Source organism: Protomyctophum parallelum (assembly GCF_964188405.1).
Source record: "Protomyctophum parallelum genome assembly, chromosome: 9".
Classification (NCBI taxonomy): Eukaryota; Metazoa; Chordata; class Actinopteri; order Myctophiformes; family Myctophidae; genus Protomyctophum; species Protomyctophum parallelum.
In genome coordinates this window covers 24,704,636-24,717,142 of record NC_139706.1, presented here as the reverse complement: position 1 = coordinate 24,717,142, position 12,507 = coordinate 24,704,636, and the positions used below count along the sequence as shown (strand labels likewise).

Here is a 12,507-nt window from a genome sequence, read left to right as displayed (position 1 = left end):
CTTCAATAAACCAAAACCACATTTATTTGTAAAAACAATATAAAAAAAGAAGAAAATAAACTATACCACAAACATCTCAAGGACACACAGTAGGTACAATATAAAAGAAAAGGAGGGGAGAAACAACCAAGATAACCTTGTATCATTAGTAGCATTGGCATTTTAATACCAACAATATATTTTTTGAATCCGTCTACTATCCCTAGTTCAAAGGGAATGTGATACAACTGGCCTGTGACTGTGATATATTGAGGTATATCTTACATCAGTGACGCACACAGAGGCCTCTCCCTTCTGTAGTACAGAGCAGGGCTAATACCAGTGTCTGGCCTCCCTTTGAAGTCTTAATAAAGCTGTAGTCCTTAGTAAGGGCTGGGCAAGTATTCAGCTGCACAGCAGATTTGAAACTACTATATACAGAGTAAAATAGAGTGCTACCAAACTAAATAACTGCAAGGAGAGTGTTGCAGAACTATGGAGCCATACTAGAGAACTGTACACTCAAGCAAAACAAAAATCATCATCAACACAACTCTTCACAATGCACAACACTGCTTCTCTCTAATTGTCACAATATCATTACTACCGTTTACCATTACAACATTTCATATCTAGTACTATGTGGTCAATGGCAAGATGCAGTGGCGAATGAATGGGCAATATACAGTATATTACACACACACGCTAACACACAGACAGAGATAAACCTCTAGAGGGAGCCATACTCTTCGTTGACAGGAGGAACAGCTTTCTCTGATGCCTCCAGAGCCGAGCCTGAGGCAAGGAAGTCTGCTTCATCTCCGTTGGGCAGGAAGGGTTGGAAAGCGGGAGGGCTGTCCAGGCTAATAAGATCTGCTTGAGGCCCGTTTGCCAACTCTAGCTCTAACTCTGTGGTTTTGGGTTCTGTGATGTAAGGTGGGGTCAGGTCGGAGGACAGGAAATCATACGTGCTGAATGAGGGGTCGTCAGAGGCAGGCGTGTCAATGTTAGATGCACAGGAGGCAGGTTCAAATGCAGGAGCAGTTATTACAGCTGGAATGGGAATGAGGATATTTGCATCTAGAGGAACAGATTTTTCAGCATCAATAACTTCAGGAGTATTTCGTGCAAAGGCAGGAGTGCTGGTGGCAATGTGGACTTGAGGGATATGAATAGGGACATCTGTTACAGTAGTTGCATTATTGTCAATGTCTTGGTCACTAGGCATATCATTGCCAAAGAATGTGCAGCTAGGACCAATGGTGTCAAGGCCAGAAATACTTGAATCAGAATGTGGCTTAACAGTGGCAGTGTTTGCAAGCATAGAGGCAATTTGGGCTGGTTTAACAGTGTCTACGGCTATAGACAGTGGTGTGGTGGAACTATCAGTGCCAGGGGGTTTAGGTGCAAATTTCTTGATCTCTAGATTGGGCGAAGTGGAAGGAGAGGAAGTTGCTAGTGGTGATACAGGGGGGCTACCTTTAGCAGCCATTGCCAGGAGTTTGGGAGAGTTCCTACGCTTTGGTGGTACAGGTGTAGTCCGTTCAGGAGGAGGGGTCATTTTCTCCTCGCCTTGCAGGGCATCATTCCCTCCTTTCTCTACAAAGGGGGCCATTTTAGCCGCTACATCCGAGGTGGAAATCAGTGGGTTCGGTGGTGCCGTGTTTGACTCTGGGGTGGGGGCTGGTGCTGGGACAGGGGTGGGTGAGGGATCATTGGCTGGAGCGGAAAAGCTACACGTGAGGGTGGTGGTCTCGCTACTGGGGCTGTCCAGGGCAGGGTCAAAGGTTGCAGTGGCTGTGTCAGAGTTGGTGGCTACGGAGGAGAGGGTGTCCAATGCCAGAGCAGCAGCGTAAGCCGCCAGCCTGAGAAGCAGGAAGAGAACAGAGACACACAGACTAGACACCAGGGTGACTGTGACAAGAGGAAGGGTGACTAGGAGATGCATGCAGAGGGTTTGGTAGGAGTTCTAAATTTAAACACAGACAGAGTAACCAAAGCAATGACTATCAAGCATTAATGCAAAAAAAAAGACAAAGGGTTTCATGCTGTGAGTGAACATCGAAGGATACAGCCCATACACATGGCAACATGGTAGCTAAGACTGTACTAAAAGCACGCAAGTCTTTCCAAGGAAAACTACAGCACCACACAAAACCACCTTAAAGGTTTGATCAGTACCAGTGACAATCTTCCAAAAATTTCCACTTTTTCTATACATCGCTGTAATGAGATGTGGCTTACTCATGTTGTCATATGGCTTGGTGGTATTTGGCCAAACACACAAGGGTACAAAAGCCTTTCCATGTCTTTAACTGGTACTGCGTCACCCTTGACCAAATGAAACAAACTCTCCAAAGGTTGGAGAAGAAATATAAAAACTGGAATTATCTCAAGGAAAACATAACAATGCCAAAAACCAAAACCAAATACAAATAACCACAAAAATCGGCACAGTTTAATTCTACGTGAACTCCACTTAAGAATCACAAATTAAGAGAGATTTGGTTTGTTATTTTCCTTAATGTATGTACTGTAACTCAGTAGTTGGGTCACTTGGGTCAAATCATTAGAGTGTGATTTTATAAAGTGGAGTGTATTAGTGTAATGTACAACACCAAGAACTAAAGTCTGAAAAAAGCATTCTCTACTCACTCTGGTTCTGTTAGGGGTGTCGTTTCATTCGGTTCTGTTGGTCCTCCTGCATTGTGATTGGCCGTGCACTCGTCCTCTGTTCTCACTTCCACAATAGGTTCTTTCGACTCGTCCTTTCTGCGGCACAGTGACAGGACCATAATTTGTCAACGGATTGTGTTATTTTAAGCCCAACACACACCGGGTGCGCAGCGACGCGGCACAGGCGTTGCCGCGCGGCAACGCCTGGAAAATAGAACAATTTACAATTACAATTTACAATTTAGGCATTTAGCAGACGCTCTTAATCCAGAGCGACTTACATTTAAGCAAGAACAAAAGCATGGGAATACATCACATAAAAGCATTTATCATGAAACATGCGTAAGCTAAGAAAGTAACAGTTGAATATCTATATAATGAAACTATACATACACTATACATATTTACTACTATGCTATACATATGTACTATGGCGTGCTATGACTATATACAATACAATTAGGGGTTAGGGTAAGTGCTATGGGCCATGATGGAGTCTGAAAAGGTGGGTTTTCAGGCTACGGCGGAAGATTGGGAGTGATGCTGCAGTTCTGACTGCAATGGGAAGTGCATTCCACAGTTTTGGAGCCAGAAGGGAGAAGAGTTTGGGACGTGTGGAGCGTTGTCCCGGCGTTTTTAGTGAGGGTACTTCCAGTTTCCCTGCGTTGGCTGATCTGAGTGCGCGGGAGGGTTTGTAGGGTTCAATCATACTTGCAAGATATGGGGGGGCCATACCTTTGGTTGCTTTGAATGCCAGCATCAGAGTTTTGTATTCTGTGTGGGCAGCGACCAGGAGCCAGTGGAGGGAGCGGAGCAGGGGGGAGACATGTGAGAATTTTGGCTGGTTGAAGACCAAGCGAGCTGCTGCATTTTGGATCAGCTGGAGAGGCTTAAGTGCACATGCTGGTAGGCCAGTAAGGAGGGAGTTACAATAGTCGAGTTTTGACAAGACTGTTGTCTGGATTAGGAGCTGGGCTGATTCCTGGGTGAGGAACGGTCTAATTCGTCATATGTTATAGAGTGTGAACCTACATGATCGAATGACAGCTGTGATGTGAGCTTTGAACGAGAGCTGACTTGAACGGTGGCGTATCGGAGCGTCAGGCGAGGCGTGAACGCGCGTCGGAGGCCGCCGGTGTGCGATAGGTTAATTGAAAATAACGGAGGCTGCTGTTTTGACGCGCGGCGTTCACAGACGGTGTGTGAGGCCCTTCATAGATGTTCAGTTCAGTTCGAGCACCATCCCAGTGGTCAGGCATGTTTGACATTTAATACTGCCAAGTGCCAACCATTTGAATTACTTTTGAGGAAGCCATTAGATTCATGTTAATTTTAGTGCGATATGAAGATCAACTTGCAGAGACTTGATAGGTTATCGAACACACTAAATGAAAATCTTGCCCGACCTCACCCACAGTCAGATTCACTGAATGTTAACCCCAGAACAGTGCCACAGATTTCAAGTCATACTCACATGAAAGCAGCCTTGCCCTCTTCCATGTTGTGCCCTTTGGTCCCAGTGCCCGGTTTTCCACAGAGGCACATGATCAGGCCACATTTATTCACAAAGTAACAGGTGAGGTCCACAGCCAGAAGCAGTAGCAGAAATGCTACCACAATAATGCCTGCTATGATGCCCATCGAAATAGCCGTCTCCTCCCCCTGATCTGCTGGAAAGAAGACACACAGACAGCGCTGAAGACGACCTGCGGCACAATGCATTTTAACAGAAAAGAGTCGTAAAGAATATGATACCATGGAACTGTAGCCACAAATGGTAAAAAAGGAAAAAAAATTAAACTTAAAACAGAAATTACTCACCTGTTATGAACACTGATAATATGACCGAGATCTCAGCATGTACTTAGATGCAATGTGATGCATTTGTCTGGAATGTTCTGTTAAATTGAATTATTAACCACTATAATCTTCTTCATTACACATGTGCTGGCAGATGAGAAGTGCTTAAGGATTAAGTATGGTATTAGCAATAAGCGCCTCAGAGTAATAAAGTACAGATGCGTTAGAATATATTAAATCACATTTATTTGATATTAGAATAATGAAGACCAGATGAAAGCTTGCATTACATTTTATAAACATAAAGTGTGTGAGGCTAATCAACATATGTCAATAGGCCATGATGCGTGATCACTAGTTGTGTCTAAGATTATTTTGAAACCATAGGTGAAAAGAGCAAAACCTCAATATAAACCTTTTCAAATGGTCACGGTCAATCAACAAATGATTCATCACAGGAACAGGGTCTACATATGATGTGGCTGACAAAACCAATTTGCTAACAATGTATAAAACGCTGGTACTTGTGAGTGAAAAGGGATATGTGCTAAATAATTGAGATAATATTTAGTCTTAGTAATCACCATAGGGAACAGCAATTAATTGCATATCAACAACGGCACATATGATGGTTCTGTGTGGGGTCCATCATCATCATCATACATGTTTTTGTTCTCAATCATGTAAAAGTGTTACAAATCCTTACATACAGATCATACACATCATTTTGTGAGTGAAAAACAATATACATCTTTTATGTAAACTGACATGATCAGCACTCTGCATTCGCTCAGTGTTCTGTAAACACAGTGCTAAGTTGTCATATATAACCACTTTCAATTACGCTAATGTTGATTACTGTAAACCAGCACTGTGGTCTAGTACTGAGGGCTAGCTCTGCAATGCTGAGCACTGCAGAGCAGACCGGAGACAGAGGAATCCATTGCCTTTGGTTTGTACATCTGTCTGGGCACCTTTCTCTGCCTGCTGACAGAGACGTGTCTGTCTCAGACGAAGTCTGCATAATGAATGAAAGCGTCCAGAGAGACAGCCAGGCCAGAGAAAGGCAAGCTTTTCCTCTACAGTAAATGTGTGAACTCCAATGGCATGAACTATGAAAGCAAATACGTTGCTATAAGGAGGGGTAGGATGAGTGACACCAAAGTGTAGTATGTAAAACACGAACAACCCTGATCGACTGGGTATTGAACACACAGCCACCACAACACCCCCGGGAACCACAGCAATATACACACAGGTCAGGTGGAAAATGTTCACGTGGTCCCACCACATCGGTGTCCAGGACCAGGCGAGAGGGCAGGAACATTGAGAGAGGGATCAAGAGAGAGGGAAAGAGAGGAAACGGAAAGGGGGGAGGAAATAAAGGGAGTCAAAGAGGAAAAAGAGAGAAGGGTGGGCGGGTGGGTGGGAACAGAGGCAGAGAAAAAAGTGAAAACATGTCAAGTGTGGAGAAAAAAAAAGAGAAAATTAAAACGTGCAAACGACAGTTTCCCCAATCAGGGAGAAAACAAGGAAATGAAAAACAAAACAAAACAACAACTAATACAACACGTCAAAGTAAAAGCACAGCACCAAAGGAGGACTACAGAATTATTGACCAATGGCGACTCAGTGGTGAGTGAGTGGGATAAGCAGCATGAGTTTGAAAGGAACAAAGGGTGGAGGGAGGGACATACTGTAGGCGTGCTTCAGCAAAGCACTCCAGATTGTCAGATTTTATAGGATGACTCTGGTTACACAGCTGTATGGGTCTGCAAGAGTCTGCAAGCTTTGACAGAAAAACCTCCATTTGCAGCTATAGGGTTAAGGAGCTATGGAAGACCAATTTAAAAGAGCTGAACAGGCTGGTTCCACACATGGACAAAGTATTCAATCAGTCACAGTTATTATTGTACACAGTACAGAAAATAAACCTGAGAAAGACAATAGGCCAATATATAGGTATAATAGGTCTGAGGAAATACTTCTACCGGTGGAACAAGCCTATCCCCATACTGAGAGACCAAAAACCATAACTCACTCAAAAGGATAGTCACAGACTACTTACTGTATAATGGGATTCAGGTTGCAATTCAAATTCAGTTAAAAGATTTATGCTGTCAGATTGCTTTCCAGCAAAGAGTTTTCCCCCCCTCTGTAGATTTATTTTTCTGACAGTCACCCACATGAGCAAAGCGGAAATGAGAAGTTCTCAATTCAACTGAGTTTTGAGTGTGGTCTCTCAGTCTTTGGTTTAGTACCGAGAGTGGTATGAGTGGTATTGAAGGTACCTGGGATAGCAGCCGGCTCTGTGGAGGTCTTGAAAGATACTACTCCTGGTTGGGACTTTCCCTTCTGGTTCTCCGCTACCACATAGACATCATAGTCTGTGTTCCACTCCAACCCATTCAGAACGGCATGCTCACTGCCACTGGGCAGCCGGATCTCTGGATTCCACTCTGGCTGGTTTTTCTGAGGGTACACAGAAAATACATGCTTAGTGTTCAGGTGATGTTCTAAGAAAACAGGAAAATTACACGACTGAATGATAACTGTATATTATTTCCCCTTATAACAACATAACATATGCAATGCTGTTCAGAAACCCATACTTACAGGCTTGTAGCGGATAAGGTAATGCATGATAGGTGAGCCACCATCGTCTTGCTTGATCCAGTTGATCTTCAGGGAGTTGCCTTTGGGTTGAAGGATCCCCTCCAGCTTAGGCATGCTGGGCCTCCCTACAAGCACAGAAGAAAGACGTAGTTAAATATCACTTTAAAAAATGCACGAAGATAGAGGGTTGGTTAATAGTTTACAAGCGATGGAGATACATTTCTGTGGTCCCACCTGTACCTTCAAAATTATGGAAAAAAAGGGTTAGAAATAAAACAAAGGGTCAATATTTGAATATGTTCTTCCACATTGTCATTTGAATCATTTAGCAAAACATACCCTTTGCCACATACCAATGTTTGTCTTGAGTCTTATAAAAGTGTCAAACTATTAAATATTAGTACATAGCCTAGCGATTAACAAGCTTGTAATGATATGTATTAAGTGGAATGTGTTTGCAATATAAAGTACTTGACAGACATGAACATTGCTAAAGGCAATCTATTAACTTATGTAACTGATTCATTCACTGCCATTGATTATTTGTGGTCTGTTTGACTAGATAACGCTTGGACATAACCCTTGAATTTCCAAAGGAAAGAGCAATTACAGGACCACAAACAACAAGAAGGAAGTGCATGAATGTTAATGTCCATTATGATAAACCAATGTGTGTGTCTGACAACATTGTGTATTGTTGCTTTAGCCTACTTGTTAGTTGTTTTTGCCTGTTTTAAACATGATAATCATGGTCTAGCTGAAGACATAATTGATGTTGACACAGTGGCCTCTTTGCGCTTAATATGGGCAGTAAGAGGCATGCCCTCTAAAATCACTTTCAACTTTGCTATTTTGACCATGTCATTGCAGCCAAAAGTTAAAAAATAGGGGGAAAGAAAATGCTGATCTACGAGCTCACAAGGCACCATGGCAGGTCTTGTGACCTTGTAGATGTGCTATTTTTGTGTGACATCGTGATACGACTAAGTATAACATAATTACCGTAAGTGGTCAAATACGGTAATATTAAAATTACCGTCATTAAGATAAACTCTGGGCTGCTTGAATTTATCCAGCTGAGGCAAATGGTTGGATATTAGGCAAGCCTATATTAAATGTGTAATAGACAGTGGTGGACAGTAACAAAGTATATACTTGAGTACTGTACTTAAGTATATATTTTTTACTTTACTTGAGTATTTGTATTTGTGGATAGGTAAGGGTGTCACCCCACTACATTTCAAAGCCAAATATTGTGCTTTTGACTACATTTCTATGAAGGGGAAAAGTACATTATCAATAACCACTTAAAGGACAACTTTATCATTTACAAGGGTGCATTTAACAGTCTGTAATGATAATAATAAAAAGATGCATGTATTGCTTTCTATCGTTATAGCATTTTTTTCCCCTTTTTTTGCACACAATGTTTGTCTCCACAAGCCCACATAGAGATCAAGGAAGAATCTCTGCCTGAAATCTTTTTTTTACTCGTACAGATTGTGTCCAGATATCAATCACAGAAATTGGTACACATTGGCCCGGTTTCCCAAAGGACACCTCTTTTGAAAATTGTATGGTGGCATTTCTTTTTTGGCCTAGTGGGGATGTGCGTACAAGGTTTCACTGCAATCGTAATGCGTTCATGATCTGAGGCCTTTTGTACAAAACGGGCCAAGCCTGCAAACTTTGGAAGCCAATCTTAGCCAATCAGGATGGAATATGACTCGATAACATGACTATCAAGATAATGTGTAGGCTACCATTTGCGTGATGTTTGGACAAAATCTGTAGGAGTAAAATGTGTTTTGCAAAGAATCTGCCTCCTGGAGATGCTATAACAGCTGGGGTTGTTCCCTGATCTTCATGCCTTCGAGCTTGCGGAGACACAAATAGCCTTGGTAAAAAATTTTTTACCAATTGCCAGAATGCCCCGCTCATCAGTAAAAACATTATAGAAAGCAATACATGATATTTTTAAAACGTTTAATTATTATCATTACAAACTAATAAATGAACCCTTGTTGTAAAAAAAAAACTAAGTTGTCCTTTAAAGCTGCACTATGTAACTTTCCTCTTAAACCCCGTATTTGCACCTGGTTTCCTGCACGAGTGCTGAAATGTTTACCATTGAGCTTATAGAGCCTGCCTGCTTGCTCAGGGGATACATTGAATCTTGACCATCAGTTCAAAATTTGCAGATGCTGTGTCACGATCTAAATGTTTCAGTAGAAGGGAGGCAGGGAGACAAATTACAACCACCCCAATTGTATAAGTTATATTAACATACGCATCATTAACATACGCACCACCCTAATTGAATAAGTTATATTAACATACGCATCATCACAGCGAGGCTTTACACCAGACATGCCAAAGTAACCATCGTGCAAGTCTATGCCCCAACCGAAGTTGCCTCAGAAGAAGATAAGGACGCCTTCTACAATCAGCTCCAAACCGTGCTTGAAGAGATCCCCAGCTATGACATCAAGATGCTGATTGGAGACTTCAATGCAAAACTGGATAACGACAGAAGGGGCTTTAACACCACAGTGGGACCACACGGGTCTGCAAGCTCCACAAACGACAACGGGGAGAGACTGTTGATGCTAACCAGCACCAACGGTTTCAGCATCGGAAACACCTTTTTTGGGCACAAGCAGATCCACAAGATGACATGGGTTTCACCTGGTGGTGGGACCCGGAACGAACTGGACTACATCTGCATCAACACAAGGTGGCGCTCGTCATTGCTAGACGTTCACTCCCATAGAGGTGCAGATGTAGGATCAGATCACTTCCTTGTGGTGGGTAAAATCAGGCTGAACCTAAAAAAGGTGGAAAAGGTGCAGCCCAAGAGACCTTACCGGTGGACCGGTGGACAAGCTGAAGAATAACAACGTATCAGAAAGCTTCCGTGAGGAGTTGAGCAAGAATCTTGCGGTACCACAACATCCTTCAACCATTGAGGAGCAGTGGAGCCTGTTCTCACATGCCATCACTGAGACTGCAGAGGCAGTCTTAGGCAGAAGGAGGGGTACCAACAAAGAAAGGTGGTTAACAGACCACACATGGAAGTTGATCGATGAACCGAAGGTGGCCAAGATAAAAAGAGAACAGAAGAGGAGACTCCGGAGTTGGAGGATGGAAGACGAGGAGTACAGGCGACTGGACAAGGAAGTGAAGAAGAGCTGCAGAAATTATAAAAGACGGTGGCTAGAGGAGAAAGCAAGAGAGGCACAGGAGGCTGTAAAAAAAAAACGCTGTACAGGATCGTGCGGGAGCTAACCAGTGCCAATCAGGAGCAAGGATGGCAGGGCACTCCTGACCGACGAAGAACAGGAGGCAAGGTGGGTGGAGCACTTCAGGGAGGTTCTCAATCAGCCAATACCTTCCATGCTCTTCAATTTCGATCACGAAACACCTGCTCCAACTCTGAACGTTTCTTCAGGAGAGATATCCGGGAGTGAGGTTGGCCGAGCAATCAAGAGCCTCAAAAACAACAAGGCACCGGGACTCGATGAGGTAGCCGCCGAGTTGTTGAAGCACGGCCAGGACGTTGTTGTGGAGAGCCTCACTAGCCTGTTCAACCTGATTTGGCATGCTGAAGAAGTTCCAGCCGACTGGAGACGTGGCGTCATTGTGACACTGCCCAAGAAGGGAAACCTCGCGGACTGCAACAACTGGCGGGGCATCACACTGCTGTCTATCCCTGGCAAGGTATTCTGCAGTGTATTGCTCCAACACCTTAAAGAGGAGGTGGACAACATCCTAAGGGAAGGGCAAGCTGGCTTCAGGAAGGGAAGGTCCTGCTCCGAACAGATCTTTACTCTTCGCAACATCATTGAGCAGTGCCAAGAGCTTCAGACACCCCTCATGATCAACTACATCGATTTCAAAAAAGCTTTCGACAGCATCCACAGGGAATCACTGTGGCAGATCGTCCAGCTGTATGGTGTACCACCCAAGTACGTAAACATCTTCAGGTCCCTGTACCACAACTCCACTTGCAGAGTCAAAACCAACAACGGCACAACCGATGACTTTGACATCGTGACCGGTGTAAGACAGGGTTGCATTCTGTCACCACTGCTCTTCATCATTACAATTGACTTTGTGATGAGGAAGTCCGTCACCGGGAAAAACTTCGGTATTAAGTGGGGAGGGGGCAGACTAGCCGATCTGGACTTTGCGGACGACTTGGCTCTGTTAAGTCATAACCAGCCTGCACTCCAAGAGTTGACCAACAGTCTCCATGAGCACGGAGATAAGGTCGGTTTACGCATAAGCCAAGAAAAGACAAAGGCCATGACCATTGGCCAATACCAACACCTTCCACCACTCACTATAGGCCTACATGACAGAGTATGTTGACAACTTCACGTACCTTGGAAGTAACATCTCGAACACAGGAGACGTGGAGATAGACGTCAATAATCGAGTTGGCAAAGCTGCAGGAGTGTTTCAACGTCTCAGCAATATTTGGTCGTCTAAAACCATCTCTACTGCCACCAAGCTACGCCTCTACATGTCAGTGGTCATCCCAACAGCGACCTACGCCTGTGAGACGTGGACAAAGACACCACCAACAAGTTGGATGTCTTCCACCGAAGATGCCTCAGATCCATCCTGAGGATCTCATGGAGAGACCACATCACCAATGAGGATGTGATGAGAAGGGCAGGGGTAGCACCACTGTCTGTCATCATCGATGAAAGGAGAAGGAGAATGGCTGGACACGTACTCCGACTGCCAAGAGAGAGACCGGCAAGTGTGGCAATGGACTGGATGCCAGAAGGTGGAAAGAGGAAGAGAGGGAGGCCAAAGAAGACATGGAGACAGACGGCTAAGGAAGACCTAAGCGTCAGCTGGCACGGAGCAAGAAGGGTCGCCAGAGACCGGAGTAAATGGAGAGGACTCGTCACCCAATGTTCCAATAGGAACGGGAGGAACTAAGTCTAAGTAAGTATTAACATACTCTACCACACAGATTGGACAAGATTACATTTTATTAATAAAAAAAAATGTTTTTAAACCCAGGGGGGGAATCTAAAATATCAGAGTTGGAACCTGAGACCATGACCAGCCCCATTTACCCACTGAGAGCGGGGGATTGGGGCTTAAGAGGTTTTAAGCTCTATTTCAAATAGTTTGTACATCTGCTATTGTTTTGTACTGTTTAATTTCTACTTTTGAATACTTTAAGTATTTATAATACAAACTTGACTGAGCAACATTTACTTGTAGTTGAGTAATATTTGACCAGGAGTGTCAAATTGACTTTAAGTTATACGTACTTTGTCCACCACTGGAAATACGGGGTTAAATATATCCTAGTGATGACACGGTTAATGTTATGATTCTCCGGTGAAGTTAGGATTCTTCTCATAAACATATGGAGCATCGAGTTACCTTCAGCTGGGTGGAGGGGATCAT

At 43.7% G+C, this 12,507-nt stretch overlaps 1 protein-coding gene across 4 annotated transcripts in view; it reads right to left on the bottom strand.

Annotated features, from left to right (window-relative positions):
- Positions 1–12,507, bottom strand: part of ncam1b (neural cell adhesion molecule 1b) — a 97,461-nt gene that overhangs the window by 2,678 nt on the left and 82,276 nt on the right. For 2 of the 4 annotated variants that reach the window (XM_083773660.1, XM_083773662.1), the window contains 5 exons: positions 7,072–7,196; positions 6,747–6,927; positions 4,130–4,325; positions 2,635–2,751; positions 726–1,844 (listed from right to left, as the gene is read on the bottom strand). In XM_083773660.1, the coding sequence (XP_083629786.1) occupies positions 726–1,844; positions 2,635–2,751; positions 4,130–4,325; positions 6,747–6,927; positions 7,072–7,196 (1,738 nt within the window). The remainder of the gene's footprint in view (positions 1–725; positions 1,845–2,634; positions 2,752–4,129; positions 4,326–6,746; positions 6,928–7,071; positions 7,197–12,507) is intronic. The other 2 variants (XM_083773661.1, XM_083773663.1) reach the window with 2 other exon arrangements.